General features: G+C 38.9%; 1 protein-coding gene across 1 annotated transcript in view; it reads right to left on the reverse strand.

Annotated features, from left to right (window-relative positions):
* farp2 (FERM, RhoGEF and pleckstrin domain protein 2) overlaps positions 1-16,051 on the reverse strand; it is a 31,322-nt gene extending 15,271 nt beyond the window's left edge. The window contains exons 1-11 of the mRNA XM_061030587.1: positions 15,896-16,051; positions 15,014-15,239; positions 7,156-7,260; positions 5,463-5,505; positions 5,299-5,377; positions 4,821-4,918; positions 4,220-4,334; positions 695-842; positions 494-589; positions 205-368; positions 60-128 (exon numbers count right to left, since the gene is read on the reverse strand). Of these exons, the coding sequence (XP_060886570.1) occupies positions 60-128; positions 205-368; positions 494-589; positions 695-842; positions 4,220-4,334; positions 4,821-4,918; positions 5,299-5,377; positions 5,463-5,505; positions 7,156-7,260; positions 15,014-15,205 (1,109 nt within the window). The 5' untranslated portion in view covers positions 15,206-15,239; positions 15,896-16,051. The remainder of the gene's footprint in view (positions 1-59; positions 129-204; positions 369-493; positions 590-694; positions 843-4,219; positions 4,335-4,820; positions 4,919-5,298; positions 5,378-5,462; positions 5,506-7,155; positions 7,261-15,013; positions 15,240-15,895) is intronic.
* Positions 16,052-19,673: the final 3,622 nt, after the last annotated feature.

The raw sequence follows: 19,673 nt of genomic DNA on the forward strand, positions 1-19,673 counted from the left end.
AAATAGGAAATAACTTTTCCCTCTGAAAATAGTTTGAGATGTTGTATATGGAAACACACCTCTGGTATGGCGTTCTCTTTGCTCCATTTTCCCTGACATACTCCACAAGCTGTTTCTGGGTCCTTCCACTGAAAGAAAGAGTTTTGAATCATTCAACCAGTTTTTTTTTTTTCACTTATGCCTTTGTTGGTTTGTATTTGGTACCTGTATCTGAATGAGGAGCCTCTGGTGAAGAGGATAGCTTTAGTTTTTGGTTGGGGTTGGTCAAACAAACGGAAAAACGAGTGGTATTCCACACAGATCTTCCAAAAGATTTTACACTGGTCTCGACTGCCCATCATAAACTCAAGAGTGTCCTGGTGGGGGCCCTAAGAAAAAACAGAGAAAAATCAAAACCAGCACCCTGACAGTGGCCATGGCATCTGAGACTGAAGACATTAAATAAAACATTAGAGGCACTCTCTTAATAAGAAATCTCTTTGCTGATACATACATGAACCTCTGGGTGGAGCTTGATCAGGAACCGTTTTCTCTTGAAGCTCAGTTTGCGAATCTTGGACCAATTGAAGGTATTTATTTTTGTATTGCCCTGGGAGAAAAAGGAATGTTGTAAGAAATAGCCGTAAGCAACATTTTCAGAGACTTAGGGGGCCCCCCATCCTCAAATGACAGACGGTTAAAGAGCAACAGTTACCTGAAAAACCTGAAGGCCCATGTGAGATACAGCCAGATTAATTTTGGTGCCTTCCCTGTCAGATGCTGGATGGTAGCGGACGCCGTACATCTCCAGTTTTCGAACGATCTCCAGGATTTGGAAATCTGATTCAGCTGGAGTCTGGCCCCTGAAGTAAACAAAAAAACCCTTGATCAACACTTGGGAGTAACAACATGTCCTCATGGTGTTTTCCTTACAGTAAAAAAAAAACTTCCAGAAAAAAAAAACCTCAGAAAATACTGTTGAAAGGAACTCCAATGTATCTTCAGCCTTTTCTTGTTTGTGCATTTACCAACCGACCAAGGAGGTTCATGCAGATATGTCACATCATGTACAATAAAGTGCCTGCTGTTTTTACACCTCATGACTAAAGCCCTATTCAGACTGCCGTTTCAAGGCGCGATATTTACACCCCTGTGACGTTTCACCTTCAATATGAATGTCGTGGCAGCGTAATAGGGGCAGGAAGTGATCCCCCCCCCCCTTTGTAACGTCAGGGTAGCCAGCAGGGGAGAGCAGCGCGTTGTGTGTGCATGTCTGACCGTGTGTTTGTGGAACTCCCGCTGTGCCGTGCTCACACCGTAATGCAATGTGAATTCAAAGAGTGGGACACTAATATTATAACATTGCAGAATCGATATGAACGTCTATGAATGTCTGATAGCTGAGCTTCTTAACAGCAGTGTGGAGGAATTGCACTGTGAAAAATGTTTAAAATATATCAGTGGGCCAATTAAGTGATGGACAGTCATCATTAATGTGTAACTGCAGCAACACTCATTTCCTAGTGTAAACTCAAGTTGTGTTGCTATTTGTGATTTAGCCCCCTTTGTTTGTTCATCTGTCAAATGCTTTCTTTCGTAACGCTCATGATATAAGGAAAGAATAATCCATTAACATGGTATCATGTTGTTGAATCCATGTCAAGTGAAAGTGAAACCAATGCTCACATCAAATTTAAAAGAAAAAGAAAAGAAGGTAGCCATAACAAAATGTTGCTAGCATTGCATCAATTACAAATGCTCAGTGCTAAATTACAAAATTACAAATCCCCCCAAAAACTTGATTTGTTGAAAAGCACTTCCACCAAAACTGACACTTTTGAAACTTGAGTTGTAGTAGTACAAACTGAGATGAAGCCACAGCCCTTTATTGGTTTGGAACGGGTCTATAAAAAAAAATTAAAAAAAGGCAGCATGGTGGAGTTCCACATGGCTTAATTCTTGAACCTCTTTTACTCACAACTTAAATGGTTCTTGTCCAGTTGCACAAACCAAAGAATTTACCCATCTTAATTTAGCAGACAACACCCGTCAACTAAATGACTACACTCGTGCAGATTTTATCAGTTAGTGCACAACACACATTCATGTTTGGCCTCATGTCCTTCAGCTAGAAACAGTCAGCTGAGACATAAAACTAATATAGGTCAAAGACTCAATTTTCATATTATGCCTTTGGATAATGAGGTGTAGAAATAACTATATCTGACTTTTTTTTTTTTATAGCTTTTAAAATGTGGTTACATGTCTACAAGTACTCTTCTTGTAACTACAGTCGGAACATAGTTTTATTATTTATTGTGTTTAAAGTTACTTTTATAGTGCCTTTTATCTAGAGCTTGACTGATTAATCAGCCAGATGATAATATTGGCCGATATTATCATACCCAGTGACTATCGGTATCAGCTAGTCTTATCGCCAATATTACTAGATTTATTTACCATTCAAATAGCATTTCAATGGAGTATTGTATTAATCTATAAGTTTGCACAACTTACATTAAAACACAAAGTACGGGCATTGAAATGTGACTGTTAAAAACAACAGCTGACTACGGGTATTGTTGAGTGTCTATTTTATATTGTTCACGCTAGTTATTGCAGAGGGAATCAAGGATTTTTTGTAGATGTTTTTCCAGGTTTGTGTAACTTTGTAGCATCTGCCTGATGGCAGTAACTGGAAGGAGTGGTGGAGGGGGTGAGAGGGGTCCTCTGTGATCAGGGTGGCTCTCCTGATCACAGAGCGGTTGTACAGTTCAGAGAGAGGAGATATGGATGAACTGATTACCCTTTGCCAGCCTTTTGATTTGTGTTTGGTGGAGAGAAGGTACCAGGATGAATTGTGGAAGATGAGGATGGATACCAGAGTTACAATATGCTTGCTGACATGAAAAGTCCTTAGTTTCCCCATCAGGTGATTGTGGCTATTGTAATTCATGAATAAATATCATACCCAAAATGCATTGCTAACATGAACCAATTATGCAGCACAAACAATTAGGCAGGGTTTTGCAGCATAAATTATATTGAGGATCCTGGTGTCCACTCTGCAATCGTTCTTTTAGTCCACCATGTGAAATAGTATCAAACATGACTTGTCGAGTCCAGTCAGAGAAGCAGGACTTGTTTGCAGAGTAATGTGCCTTTAAATCCCTTATAACTTCCAGGATTTGAGAGACGTTATCTAGAACCATGTGATTACAACCAAACAGTATGTTAGTAAGACATATCCGTCCAATCATCACCACATTCTAATTTTGTTCATCCGTTAAGCGCTGAAATCTCCTTAGGGCCCTCCCTTGTCCCACTGGCCTTATGGCTAATAGACCGGCCAGAGCAAAGGATTAGGCCAGGGAACTCTCCGTTTGTGTCTGCACACTGGCAACCAAGGGAAGAGATTAGCGAAGGTCTTTAGAGCCGCCTAATACTCAGTGTTGAAAAGAGTCCCTATTGGCCACAGGGTAGTACTGTGCTAACAAGGAAGCTGGTGGTGGGAAAAGTGCAGCGGGTGGTTTTGTTAGACTCAGGACAAACCCTCTCATTATGGTTGTTTAGCAGGAACACAAAGTTGTCTCAGCTCAGTTACCTCATCATAAAAAACACTAAACATTTGTGTTTGAAGCCACATAAAAAAGGGGCACAGACAGTGGGCCTGACTGCTTAAAAATCCCCCAAAATGTAATTCTTGTGATTATCTTTGTGGGACATGAAATTGAGATGCTCTAAAAGGCTAGAAGCAGCAAATTGTAGTTAGGTCTTAGTTTGTAGCTTGTTTAGCAATTGGCTAAAAGCACACTCCAAACGTTCAGCTTTTATAAATCTGCAAGATAAATCTTAAAAAATCCTTTAAAAGTTGGTTAAAGTTAGTTATCCTCCAAGAAGAGAAAGCCTGAGTACAGCTAGTGTCCTCTCCCCTTAATGTCTTACTAATGCTCCATGGTTCTTCTCTGATTTGCCGTCATGAAAGTGCCAGTATTTGAGACACCTTACTTAGAGCAGAGAATCATCACACTAACTTACATTACAGCCCTACCTGGGTGTGAGGTCATACTGTAACAGTCCCTGTCCTTAAATGAGCTGCATCCAAGTCAAAGTAAGCTGGCTTAACATGTTTGCAGAAGTCAAAAGTAATATGTCCTATTTGCTCGTTTGTCTTGTAGTAGTCCTTAGAAATAAAAACACAAGGTCAACACTAAACAAGTTGTAAGATGGAGCAACTTACAAGTGCCTGCGGTGGAGCTCCATGATCCGCTCTTGCACCTTTTCTTGGTAAGGCAACAGTTTGTTCATCCTCAGGAAGTCCCTGTCCGCAGCATCATCATAATCACCGATCTCCGCTGTGAAGAGAGCAAAACATCCCTTTTACTTTGTACATCAACATTTTTATTCAATTAATCATGTTAAGTTAATATAAGATAATTTTCACTCACAAGCTGCCATGTTATACGTGCACTTACAAGTACAAACCAGTTTATCGGGTTTCTAAAGCTTTCTTTATCATTTTAAAGATAGAGTCAGTAGCTTTTTCCAAACAAAATGTAATTGACTTTTTCAGAAGTAATGCCAATCAATCATCACTGATACTAATTGTGCTATATGAATTAAACAAGCATTGACTCTATACATGTGTGGTGGTGACGGTATTTTGAGGATGAGATGTATAAGATAAGGTTGAATAAATTCCTTATTGAAATTTACTTCCTTTAATGTTTTTTTTTTTTTTTATCACATTGTGTCAGAGTTCAATGTTACATATAGCTGTAAAAAAAACATTTCAATCACTGGACAAAGAAACCATTTGTTAAAGGATAGCTTCAACATACACTGGACAAGATGAGAGGCCAGCAGGGCTCCTGTATTTTCTGTGCAGATCAACCTGCCCTCCATCAAATCTCTTTTCATCTGCAGTGAGAACAAGTACCTGTAAAAACAAAATAACAGATGCTGAGTGTCCATCCGTTTAAGTTCATGCGAGCACAACTAAGTGATCTAATCGGGATTATTAAAAGTATCTGTATTAAAGTTAGATGTCACGCAACAGTCCTAAAATAAATAACTCCTGCTAAATGTTTGTGATTTAAGCTTTTATTATTGCTCAACTTTGTTGTTTAGTGAAAATAAACAAATGCATTGATTTAAGTTCTTACTGACTGCAGTTAAACATGACAAGAATTTCATTTTTAAAAACATTCAGGAGGAAAGATGTTTGAAGACCATGATCATGAACTTCTAAGAAGCAAAAGCCTCTTGACAGGGGCATGAGATAACAGTAATATCCAGTAGGAAATTACAGTCACTGACCTCGTGAACTCCTCCTGCAGCTGACCGGGGTCTGGAGGAAAGAATTTCACCGACAGCCTGAACAGCGTGTTAGCTGGTCCTGAAAAATAACAAAACAGATCGTCATTGTCTAAAAACAAACTGCATGAGTTCAGCAATATGAGTGAACATTGGAGCTGACTTACTTCTGACTTGTTTCACAATCAATTTTGTGGGTTCCAGCCAAACCTGAAGAGAAAAACAAAGAATTATCTTAACTTTATTATGACAACAATTTACAAAATCTGACCTCGAGTGACCCCTTAAGTGACGTTGTGTCTGAGTGATCATGAGGAGTCAATGTTGTGAGCAGAAACTGACTTCACTCCCTCCCTCACTGCTGCAGCCTGTTTGCACCATTACATCTGGGCCTGATTGATGAAGGAATGTGCTAGATCCAGACAGATAAATTGAGAAATTGGGATCAGCTGATATACGCCTGAATCATTCTCTTAGTTCAAAGTTTGTGTTGGGACATCCGTAGAACAACTACAATAACTTGGATATTGGTGCTTCTAGTTTGTAAACAATCAGAACAAGCTGAAAGGTGAAACACTTTTACAAGTAAAACATCAGAACTATATGGATCATCGTGTATACAAGTAATGTAACAGCTTCTCAGACCACAGTGTGAGTGTTGGAAATATTGGCATTTCTATTCTGTTTCCTTTAATATATGAAACAAATGATCAACTGTAGAAACAAGTGTTTTCAATGATGAGCATGTTTTCTATTTGCATGAAAGAAGAAGTACATTTTTATGACTTTTAAATTGTAAGGGAAATATTAGCGCTTGTTGTCTTTTTATGAAGCTCTTGTTGCCTGAACAACACACTATATATTATTAATATTGCTAATTTTACTTTGTAAACTGACTCTAGCATTAGGTCAAAACATCCTGGATTAAAAAGGAGCATCACTTTTCCCCAAAAAAACATCACAGTATGCTGCAGGTGTTATAATTTGTGTTACTTAAGACAAGATTATGCAAAGAGCATTTTATAAAAGGCATGTAATGTGACACAACGTCATCAAACTAACAAGTTGCTGGCTCGAAGAATGAAGATTAAAGTTTTTACTTTAAACACAAAGACTAAAACAATAATCTGCACATCACTTTTCAAAGGCTTAAAACAAACGCTTAAAACTGCAACAACACTTCAGCCTGTTTCTGGGAATACCACTGGTATTGTGTGTTGAAAAGGGTCCGTTAAGGTAAAAGAGGGCTGCCAAAGTCAAGACTGTTCGAAATCTGACCCAAATTGTCAATTACCTTTTTGGCTCTAGGCTTTTAGCTCTTTAAGTTTCAGTTGCAGCGACTCTGGACTTTAAACAAAGTGCTCGTCTGCTGCAGTGTAAAATCTTCTTACTGCAGAGCAACAGATGTTGGTATATGCTGCATGGCTATTCATTGTTCTTTCAGGTTGAATATATAAAAGGCACACATTTTCCCCCAGTCTCTTTGGAGAAGATGTAAAGTGTGTATCATAGATCTTGTCTGTTTCCTTAAAGAGGACTTGTAGGTGGTCTTGAATTCCACTTGGAAGAATGCAACAGTGGAAAGTCTGATATTTAGAGTATGGCTGCTCGTGCCAGAAAAGTTTTGAAATTAATTCTTGTTCTTATGCTGTATTAGTCCAGTAAAAACAAATGTTTATCAGTTTTAGAAATGACTAAGACGTATATTGTATCCTGCGTCCAGTCATCAAGTTTTGACATTTAACCTTTGTATCACTGCTTGGTCAGTACTTTTACCGACGTACAATCAATGTGAATGTCAGTTTTTGGATAATGAATGTGTGTCCGTTCAAAACATGACCCGGTTGCTGATGTACGTACCCAGTTCATCTGCATGTTCTGAAACTCAAGGCCAAAGTAATCACTCTCCATGAGGTTGCCTCGCAGGAAAACCTCAGAGAGGAGGTCCTGTCCAAGAGCTTTGGACTGAAAGAAAAAACAACAGAGAAAAAGGAGCTGTTACTTCATGACTACATCAACACAGAGGTCTTTAAAATCCAGGGATGATACATCTCTTAATCTAAATATAACGAGAAATTAGGAAAACAATATAGGTGAGCTCATAATAAAAACAAACAGCTCTTACTGCGGAGAGGAAGGCCTGTTTGTGTTTAAACAGAGCAAAGAATAAACCGTCTGCATGCGTGTGTGGTGTAGAAAATATTTGGCGTCTGTAAATGATACACTGCGTTATGTGTTACATGGCTGCAAATGTTCTGTCGATTCAAATAGTTTCCTTAACTTGGATGTGCAAGTCAACTGTAAAGTGCGTCCTACTGTTGTACATTTACCGTCATCTGGCCCTGAACCAGAGAGCAGCAAAATCACAAGCAGGAAATGTGCCGGAGTTTACCTTCAAGCTCTGGGGTTTGTTTTCACTGAACGAAGAACTAATTACTATGTACTAAGAACTCACTGCAGCTGAGGTTTGGAATCACAGCCTGAGACTTTTTGAGAAAATTACAGCCTTAAACATCTGGTTGTAATGTAAAATAGTATTTTTAAAAGCCTTATAAAAAGAACTGCTTTGCATCACAACTCAGAGCACCAGATGTACTGTAGACAAGTCTTTTCATTGCTTTGATACAATCACATGTTCGGCATTCACAAAATCTATTAAAAATGCAGGTAAAATCTACAAACACAACATCCATAAATGTAGGAATCTGTTGTAAAATGCCTCTCTTTCCGAGCAGTTACAGTGTCTGATTTCAGCTGATCTCAACAAGAGAACAAAAAGTGGTGTGTTAAAATACTTTGTCTGGGTTGTGTTTGAGTGCAGGCCAAACATAAGATCCAGACGGCATCAGTAAGTATTCAAAATCATGTACTAGCATCCAAATGTATGAGACACTTTGAGGTTTCCAGTCTGGGTTTGATGTAAAGTGAGCTCATATAATGAGTCCAAAGCGTCTGTGTTATAAACAAAGTTATTAGAGCAAGACCACATTTTCCCTGAGGATTAAGACAACACTTCCATAAAGAATATCTCTTTGACATAGTTTCTGCTACTATATCCACTAAGTCCTCTCACAGTCTCCACTTTTAGGTTTAATATCAATTCTAGTGTAGTTTTAGGGGAAAGCCAGGGTAACCTTGGACAAACATTAGTCTTAGATAAAGATGCAAAGCACAATTTGAAATGTTTGAACATGACAATTGATAAAAACATCTTCACAAATCTTTAACATTTTTGTAAAAAAAAAAAAAAAAGGTGTATGTGGATTAAGATACAGTCAGTAGGTCTGCATTTTCTTCTTGCAAGCAAGCCAAACACAGTGAAATGTATAATGAAGAAGACGTTGAGCAGAAGCTAGCTGCAGCCCAGCACGATGCCCCACACTCAGATTTTAGACTAAAAACTGGTTTATTTTGTGTTTACATGAACAGGTTTTGTTTGTTTAGAAGATATGAATAATTCTGGGTCACCCAGCTCCTGGTTAAAAACCCGGTGAACGATGAGCACTGGAGCAACAGTTCAGCTCACAGCTTCTTGGCTGAGCATGGAAACCTCTTGTACATAACGTCGTAATACTACACATGCATGGCTTTATGTGATCATGAAGCACGCTTAGTTTACAAGACAGGCGGACTCGGAGGGAGAAAAAAAAAAAAAAGGGACACATGGTTGAGTCCTTGTCCACACATCGGAGACCAACACAGAATATGACTGCATTTACCATCTTTGTGGCTTATTGAGTGATTTGGGTAAGATACATCCATAAAACTCCAGGATTTCTTGATAATGGTAGGCTGGGATCGATTATACTTCATGTTCACGTTGTGTACCCGTGCATGAGCAACTGTACCATGCCGAAGCACACCTCTTCCATCTGAAGTGTACAGTACAGACCACTCACTAGTCAAACAAACTGGACTTCAGGGGTCAAACGTGCTTGGGAACGGTATGGATTGCCTAGTGTGAGTGAACCCTTAAGACTTGCAGTTTTGTCAAATATAATTTTGTGATAAATACCAATACTGATCCATTAAGGAAAAATTATTGTTTCCACATTTTTCCCTGTGTAAAAATGATGAGCAGAATAATGTCTAAAACAAGAAACTTAAATTAATTGTTTTCTCAAACTTTAACTGAGCAGTGAAAAAGTATAACTAAGGGAAAATGTTTGACAAGAAAAAAAAAAACTGGCTGCAGATTAGAACACGCTGTTAACTCATTTTTTCCCCTCAGTGTGAAAGTCCTAAACACACTTCTCAGTGTTGTGCTGTCAGAAGCCCCTCCTCTGGGTTACTCATTAACCCTCTACAGGAATGTTAAACTGTGAGTGAAAAATCCTCCTCTGGGACATTCAGTTCATTAGCCACAATCTGAGAGCGAAGATGACACTTTGCTTCCAGACAGCCAGCAAAAAACAAGGGATACGAGAATACACAGGAAGTACAGTGACTTATAGTGACTAAAGACTTTATCTCTCTGATTTCATAACCAGCATATTTTTAACATAGACATCATAATACAGACAATATGTGACTAAATATGTAATTACTGTACAGTTATTGTACTACAGCAAGAAAACCAAACTAAAACATTGTTGTTTTAGTTTGGTAGAAAGTGGCGACCAAAATGTCCTGTGTGAAATGGAATATGTGAAATCTGAATTATGAGTAACAACTTTCCCCAACTATGTAATCCAGCATGATTTATCTAAATCCACTCGGCCGTGCAAACCAAGTGTCATGAAATCAGTGGGTCTGATACCTAAAAGCTCAACTGGCATTCTCAGTTGAAGCACATCTGTGTTGTGATAGTTTGATGATCCCATGCAGTGTGTTCACACCCAACTTGTGGTGTAGACCACAGTCTCATCTCTGAGCTCTAACATTAAGGCAGGTCAGTGGGTCACCCAATCATGCTCCCACAGCAGCAGGGATTACGACAAACAGATGTTTCTCTGGGAGACAAATCTTCCCCTGTGTGTGTGAAAAGACGAGGGGAAGGGGGGAGTGGCGTACAAAGGCAGGGTTTAAAAAGCAGTAAGATCAGAGGGAGGACCTTCTCATACACAGCAAGAAGAAAACATAGGTAACCTAAACACCCACCCTAATTCAAATCCAGGGATTGGGTGTACCTTGCTTGACAGGTTAAACATGGCTCACCAAACAGCAGTTGATACTCTCTATCCTCCAGTGAATGGCAGTGAGCTCTTTTAGGAACTCCCAACGACAGCAGGGGTGTGTTGGGGCTTGTATTTGGCACAGTGGGATGCACATTGTTTAGACGTTGCAACCAGGAGATTTCCTGCTGACAAACATTTTAAGGCCACTTTCACAAGTGCATGAGGAGGCTCTTCAAAAGATCAACAGGTCTTTGAAGCCTCTCTGAACGATATGCTTACAACTTTTATTTCAAGTGATCAGTGGTGATCCCTTTTCACTACCTGGCTACATCTGTGGACAGTAGGCCAGAGAGTTTGTTGGCAGATAAACATGACATGGCGGTAATCAGGATCAGGTGTTTTCGTGAGTTCCTTCTGCTCAGATCACCTGTTTAACCCAGATACTGTCGACACTAAATTTGCACTTCAAACCATGGAAAATGACTTGATAATCAAAGATAGTGGCCTACAATTATTTCCAGTGGCAAAAATACCAGAGAAGGAAAGATTTGAAATGTAGAGAGCAAGAGATTGTTTAAGATGTTGAATGAGTCCTTTTAAGCACAGTCATTAAACTGTTTAGCTACTTTATCACACTGTGGGATAGTGTGAGGGATTTGTAGAGATGAGCGCTCTGTGGTTCTATAAAAAACCCTGCTCCCAAATAAAAAAATTAAAAAGGATTTTTTTAAAACATATTGCTTAAAACCACCAAAACGATGTTTTTAGAAGTAAAACTACCTACTGTCAAAAGAGGGAATGATCAGTTTGTTGGGAAAATGACACTCAATGCCATGAGGATATGGATCCAGGTATTCAACAATAAAGTAGCATGTTGTGCTTGAAAAGTTAAACGGACTTAAAGTACTTGAGGCTGGACATTAAAGGGTCTCTGGCAAATACATTTAGCCAAAATTTGGACACCAATAAACAATATGGTTCACATTTTTAAACTGGGTATGAAAATTTTCTTTGTCTGCCCAACACAATGAATGAAAAGGACAAAAAACTTCTCACAACCACAGAGCAGTTTTGAACCGGTCACTGATGATTGAAAGGTTTTTGATTGTGGTCATTCTGGTTTTGAGCATTAAGTTACAGAGAAGCAGTTATTAAATATATTAGTATACATCATGTTATTCAGTTAGGGAAGGAAAAAAAAACCTTGAAATACAAACCTGAAAAATCTTTTAACAATAAGTCTAAGCATATTGCCTCATTAAAGATATGTCGTCTTAGGCTTCCGTTTTTGCAATGTAGTCGTAGTAAAGAAAAGCAAGAGTGCTTTTTAGATCATGCATAGAAAACAAATGTGCAAACTTTACTACTTTACAAAGATTTTGTATTATTCAAAACCATACTGGTGTACCTTAACTTCATCTCAAAACATTTGTGAGTTTTACAAGTTTCATCATTCACAACTGACACTAATCAAGAAGTGTTCTCTGCTAAGGGCCAGTGGTTGACATTCCTGAGTGTGTCCCCTCCCCCACCTCCCTGGCTCAAACTTTGTACTGGCCATGTATGCTCCCTCTGAACTGCTCTTTTAACACCAGAGGCTGCCCCTCCGTCCCCCCCAACCCACTTGGTTGTCAACCTTGCTATTTATGTGCTTGTTTGCTAACACTAAGGCTAAAGCCTGCTCTGATTCCCCTCCCACCAATGCCCCTGACTGTAATGCATTTTCACACTGCTAAGTTCCACATCCCACCCTCAGACTTTTTTTTGTGTGTGCAACTTTCAGAGACTGGAAGTTAAGGCCAGCGCAGGGGCCTGGCTGGCTGTTCAGGATAAAAGGAGCCTGTGTTTCCCCTGCCCTGGCAGCCCTGCCTCCCTGTCCAGAAACCACAAGGCTGAGCTTTCTCCTTGCTGGCTGTGGGAGGGGCCTGTGGACGAGAGCCATGCAAGCAAATGTCTGCGGATGATGACCATGCTGAGTACCTGCAGCAGATGAAGGCCACAGATCAAAGCACAGACACACTCTGATCTGATTTTCTGCTTAAGTTCCAGGCTAACAAAATTATATGACTATAAATACATGTATTCAATCACACCATACGTGCATAATCTACTCCATTATCATGAGATGAACTCCGTAAGGCGTTATCTGCTGCAAAAGCATAAAGCATGACGCAGACAGGTCCAACTGTATATCTTGTGATTTCAACAGGAGTGTATTTATGCTATTTCATTGCTCAGTTTGCACAAATTTAGAAAGGTGGCCAACTTCTGCCTCTTTGCTGTCTACTTAAGCTCTATGTGGCAAACAAACCCAACTACAAACAGTCGGCTAAACTGGGTTAATTACAGTGTGTAGGTTTCACGTAAACTTGAGTATTAGTTTAATTTGTCATGTAAAACGGCCTGACAGGAATATAGCCTTTTTGGGACTTAAACGGGAGTATTTTGTGCATGTACATTTCGTTTTTAATGATGTAACTGTAAGACCATCGAGTCTCACAGTGAAGTCAAGGAAGCAAGTGTCGAAGGGTCCCTAAAAGTTCTGCTGCAGGATATACCAGTAAGCTTCAATCTGTTGTTTTTGAACCGTTCTCTTTCTCTTGTGACAAATGCAACAACAAAAAGAAAGAAGCATTGATCATGACTTTGATTTCAATGATCAAAATTCAAAGTTCATGGCAGTGGCAGCAGATGTTGCAGTCTGTATACAAAAAGGTATTTGAGCAGCTGAGCAACCAAAATGCCACAATGAGAGGAGGCGGTTTGCTTGAATACCGCAACTATATAAAACACTCAACGCTGCAATTTTGTATCTATTTTAGCATACAGCAAGCATGAGAAAAAATGAAATAAAGTTGGAAAAGTAATGCCGCTCCGTTCATTTATCTTGAAAATAATCATGGGCTTCGTGAGTTCAACTGTAAATAATTTAAACTGAAGACAAAAGAGAACGCCTCCCAAAGAAGCTGTGAAATGGTTTTTAAACAGTCTATAAAGTTTTGAATTTGCAAAACACTACGTGAATATACTCACAGTAACACCAAACAATAAATTACGTTTTTATTGTCACATAGCCACAATATTTACAGTGATAATTTACACTGGCTCCTCCTTAAGTGAAACATTTAACATAGGTCATGTAACAGATGTGTAGCTCTGCAGCGGCTCAAGACACATAAGTACTATTCTCCCCCACAGCCCACAACTCCTCAGAAAGAATGAATGAACAGCAATATTAAGTCATGTTGGGCAGCGGGGAACAACAGAGACTCTCAGAGGCCATCTTGTTCCTGTCAAACTTCAGTCTGCTTGACAACAGGATTGCCGTCATTCCCCTTTTGCAGCAGCCATGTATTTCTGTCTGCCACCTCCTATCAACACCACATCTAAGGGCTTACTTTGAATCCTACATGCCAAGTTCAGTGACTCTCAAAATGAAGGTCTCTATATCCTCCTTAAACCGCCAAAAAAGCCAATGCCTCTGAGCAGCACATGGACCAACTTCTGTACAAATTAAAATTGAGTATGTCACATTGTATTAGGTTAAGACTTTGAGACAACATATGGTGCATAAGATTATGAAATGTCTGCCTCAGCAGTGGCCCTACACTACATCTGCCAGAATCGTTATTGTTGTGGCTACACGAGGATTTAGGACACAATAGCTGCATCCAATTAAATCCTATTCGAACAGACGCATTATTTTACAAATAATACCTCTTCTTCGATCACTCATTATCAGTCAGAAGCCCCCCTCTGAACACTGTGATACGTCTCTTCAAAGAGAAAATACAGGAAACTTGCTCTGATCGGGAGACTTCCTTATTGCTTCCTATTTGCAGTCTCAGTGACTCCCACAGTCACAACTTGGCAAGTAAACACCAGGAAGCACTGTAACAGCATGGATCTAAAGTTTGTGCAAACCAGCTGCCGGTTTGCGAACGGGATTAACATCCCAGTAAAGTAATTACAATTAAATCAACAAACAGCAGCTCTCTCTCTCTATCAATCATTCTTGGATATTTAACTCAAGTCAAACTGTAGCTCAAGCTCATCCAGGTCAAATGAATTTCACAGAGGGGTCATTGAAAACATCTTACATTTAGCCAACTCATAAAATCAAGTCAATGCAAATGGTCATTTGCATTTCCTTCCATCATGAACACTGACAAAAAAACAGATAATTAAAAAAAAAACTATTTCTGTTTCAAATGTACACACAGACTTGAAAATAACTCAATTTATGTTCAAAGTTGAGTATTGCAAGGCCATAAAATCTACCAACTTGTTGCTCAATGCTTAGGATAGTAAATAAAACTACTGCTTCCTTTAGAACCATTTAGACAGAAAGCAGAAATCCCAGCCGAGACGCTATAAAGTGTCCTGGTGTGTTAGACTAAGATGCCCAAATGATTAGCATTAACAAGGAAGGGATTTCAGCACCAAAGCCATGTGGCAGATGTCACAAACCCAGGCCACACGCAAACAGGATAGCCCAGACTATTATGAAGAAAGATGTAGCGTGCTGTGTAACAAACTGCAGACATATCACCGTGTAAATAAAAGAGGCTCCAAGAGATTGTGCAGGAGGAGAAACTTACGTCTACATCAAAGAACTCCTGGGAGTCGTCCAGCCCCTGTACACGGATTTGGAGTCCTCGCCCATGGCTTCTGACCATATTGCCACTGAGGCTCTGGCCCGGCTCCAAAGTGCTGATACCAGCGTTGAACTGGGCTCCAAGCCTTGTGCCAGGGGTCTGCACAACCCGGTATGAACCCTCAATCTCCCCCATTCCTGCTCAGGGCAGCAGCGTCCCCAGCTCACTCCTGCAAAGACAGAGAGGGCACAGGAAATCATTAATAATGTTGGGGAAAATGCAAAACATTAAGAAAATAGAGTTTTGGATAAAGTCGTAAAGTGTTTGGGGTGACTAAATCTGTCAAGACACTTGGTTAGTAGTCCATGTGGTGCATGGTTTAACCTAGTTTTTGCATTTTTTTTATTACAAGTCTGTTTTCTCAAACAGTATTAGGACATGTGAGTCTCATTCACAATAGTGTAACACCTTCAATTTGTACAATATTCACCTGGACTATTTGTGTAGCATTCAATAAGAGCGTAGACTGAAGTTCACAAAAAAAAAACTACCGAAAGTAGAAAAAGAAACGACGGCTTGTGGAGTTTGCGTTTAATAGCTTAACGTCACGTTGCGTGTTGGCCTAACTGGGTCAGGAGGAGATAAATGTCTGCGTTAACGACGTTTCAAAACTAGAGAAAACACACCGGAACAACTTTGAGCAACTTCAAAGACTCATTTAACTGCGCATATGAAGGTTTATTTTCATTTTTAGACAGGACAGGAACACTATTTACCGACGTGAAGAGAAGCGATACAGCAAAACTTTCAACGCGAGTTATTTCTTCGACAAAGACGCCTTCAAAGAGAATTAAAAACCTGCACATGAAGTAGCTTCAAACTTACCTTTTTGCCCGTAACGACACGTTAAAAGTTTGTTACACCGAAGAGGACTCTACTCCGTGCCATGGTCGTCGTCGTCCAACGGAGTGCGCACTCACACCGGCTTGTGATTGGCTAAAACAGTTCACAGCGCGCTGCTATTGGTCCAAATGTGCTCGATGAGTTCTGTAGGCTGAGAAGTGAAGATTTACCTTCCTTCACTTTAAATAGACCTGAAGGATGGATGGAGAGTAAACTTGTCCGCCTGAAAAATTACACGTTGTGGACGTTTAACGAGGAGGCCTAGTGGAAAGAAAAAAACCCATACGGTGTTGAGGAGAAGATACGTGTGTTTTACGTACGTAGGCCTACGGATGGATGCCAAGACTAGGGGGGAAATGATTGTTAGGTCTGATTTGTTAAATTTGATTTTAATAACAAAGAAAGACAGCCTCCATTTAAGTGTGGACTCAAGTTTGACCCGTAAATGTAGGCAAAGGAAAGCGGTGCGGGTTGTCACCGTAAGCCTTTAAAGCAGACTACTTTTACTAACAAATTTCTATAAACACTGTGGATAGAAGTGAATAAGTGTGCCATGAAACCAAACCCGGTACGTCTTTTCTCACGCCTCAGATCATGGTTATAATGCCATATGTTGCACATTGATCCATTGTTTTGCAGCACGTAAATGTTAAGAGTTAGATTGAACCATAGTTCATAAATATGAGGATTGAACTACGATCAAGTGGAGGTCACTTCTGCCATTGTAATGCAGCGCCCCCTACTGGTTTATTTTTTGAAAGCCTTCCATTATAGTCACAAGATGTTAGATCCTATGAAGATGTCTGATAAATACTTCTAAAAAATGTTATTTGTTATATTATTTCCAATATCGTAAGTTCAAAATAACATATTGAGAACAAAATCTAATATTTAATGTAAACCATGTCTGCCATTTTACTTTTTTTTTTACATACTTGATTAATCCCTGAGGAGAATTTCAGGTTTACACTCTTTTATTGTTATTGATAGAAATGCTTCTCACACAAATAGGCCCGAAATACACACATATAAAACCTATATGGACCTGCATTAGTGGAGAAATGTCAGAGTGGGGCTGCTACACACTGCTACACAGGGAGTGCACCAGAGCTGGTGGTGGTTCGGTGCTTTGCTCAGCAGTGTTTTGGAAGAGACCTGGCACCTCTCCAGCTACCAGACCAATTTCCATATTTTAATCCGCTACGGGACTTGAACCAGTGACGGCAATGAGTGACCTCATTTAAAATTTTATAGAGATAACAATGATGAAGAAGTCAAAATGATACTGATATAAAACATTGAACTAAAGGGATAATGTCAGTAGTTAAGACAGTGGGTCTATAACAGTCTAGTTTGTCCCATTTCTCAACCAATTCAGATAGTTTGTTTTTACATACCAAATATATCAACAACACTACCAAGCCATTTTTCATGAATGGTAGGATCTTCTCTGCACCATTTCCTGGTGATTAGCATGTTGCCAGCCCTGTCCAAGTTTCAGGTGGCCCAAATACTGTACATGAAATACATGATATTCAATGAGAAAAACATGTATATACATTGAATTTGTTTTTTGGAATAAGCTTTTAATATCAAATCAATTCATAGAGTATAGAGTATAGCAGGGTAGAGTATCTGAGTATACAGAGTGGTGTTGGACTTGTCTGTATTATATAGGCTAATATTAAAAGTATAAATGATTGGATTACTGCTGAAATTCTTTAATAATGGGACGAAATGTCAAAATAATGCACTGCGAAATGTAATTAAATCAGCATGAAAGCAGTGCTCTTTTAATATTTTTCTCATTATTTTTCATTCTTTAATCATAGAAAGATAATAATGGTCCCCAAACAGAGAAATGATGCCAGGAGTCTGAACTGATAGACTGCTCTGTGTTTAGATCTGTGCACATTATCTTCAAAGAAGTCTGGACCTCTTCACAGGGCTCACATGTAATTAAACCACTCTGGTTTACTCTGCTGTTTCAGTCATTATTTTAAGAGTGGACATCATTATATCACAAATATAACTCACAGTGTTGCATTCAATAGTCTTTGAATGAACCCCTGCTTTGGAGAGTTTAATTTTCTTGTGTTGTAACTTTTATACAAATTAAATAAATGAGGGATCAGTATGTTTTGTTTTGAGGCTGTACAATGTTGTGCGACTATATGCACTAAATTATTATGAACACTTCACAATAGTTGTTTGCCTCTTGACATCAATTCTACCTAAGAGTACCCCCTTTAACCTTTGGCTGTCACAGAAAAAAATGTTTTTAAAAACCAGGCCTTTTTTAGGCGACCTCCTGCTTTCTCTGCTGTCAGGAATACAAAAGAAGCAGCTTAAAAAAAAAAACAGAGGTGCTTTCCAGTATAGCAGGCAAATTTCCATAAATGGGAAGAACTGAGAACATCATGGTTGAGTAGAAGTATGTAAAACTCAGGGCTTTTCTGCTCATCTTAATCATTAGGCTATATCATTGAAAGATTACCCTTTGTTATTTGAAATGTCTCTGATCTACACAAGATAGTTATTAATTTATTTGAAATAAATAAAGTTTGATTGTTATTCAACAGAGCACAGATGTGACAAATACTTGTTTATCATCCACCTAGTGGTGCAAAATGCAATTATGTGCAGAGTAGTGTTTAAAATGTACGCCGTTTATAGAATTAACTGTAATGGACATATATGTAAACTCTAAGAAATTGTGTAAATATGTGTTTAGATATGAATGAGGTATAATTGCTGTATATACAAGATGAACATGTCCAGCAGTTATAGCAGGCACACAGTTTAGGTTTTAATACAATGAATGGCAATGCCTTGCTTCATTCACATCCTTCTCTGACATTATCTATGACAACCATCAGTGACAGTAAGTCGATCGTTATTCAAGACAAAATAGTCTCAGAATGCTGCAATGAAGCAGTCTGTCCTGGCTCAGCTAGTTCACTTAACCAATGAAGATATTGACAAAATGAGATTGAATCATATTGAATGATGTGTCTCAACTTGTTCTTATTTCTCAGGGTCTTGAGATTTCTTTATAGACTTATATTTTAGCCTTTAACCACTTAAGATGTTTCACTGAGTATCTTTCAACAGGGAATAAGATGCATCTAGTTCTTGAAGAAAAGTGGGTTAAATAATTATCATGAAATTTCTTTTGTGACAATGATATTGACCTGAACTATGAAGATTTACACAAGCCTGAGTAATGTTGGTTTATGAATGTCTCAATACCTATGACGTGTAGCCACTGTTTCACTCCATGCAGGTCAATTTACAATTTGTTAGACAATGATCTCAGGATTTATATCCACCCAAGGACAAAAAAAAATTAATTTTCTGATTGGACTGGTTCATTACATGTGTGTAGTGCAAGTGAGACTAAGCCATGAAATAATTAAAAAAGAGAAAAAGGTATCAGTGCTTTATCCAAACTCAGTGAACTGGCTTTTATATGTGGACTGACAGATTTCAGTCAAAGATTACTCAACTATGCCTTTACAAACTATCTTGAGATGTTGATGTTACCTTCATCTTATCAATTCTCACTGTGTGTGTTTGGAGTTCAAATGTAACACTGTTTAAAGGCAACACCATAGCACAGTGGTTCTTAACCTTTTTGGGCTCAGGAAGGAACCCACTTTGACCGAACAAAACCCTGCTGATCCCTTAAATCCAAAACACATACAGCTTTTTGGTAAAATATATATTTTTTTCAATCATGCAGTAGTTTTTCGATTGA

The sequence above is a fragment of the Labrus mixtus genome, chromosome 3 (assembly GCF_963584025.1).
Source record: "Labrus mixtus chromosome 3, fLabMix1.1, whole genome shotgun sequence".
Taxonomy (NCBI): domain Eukaryota; kingdom Metazoa; phylum Chordata; class Actinopteri; order Labriformes; family Labridae; genus Labrus; species Labrus mixtus.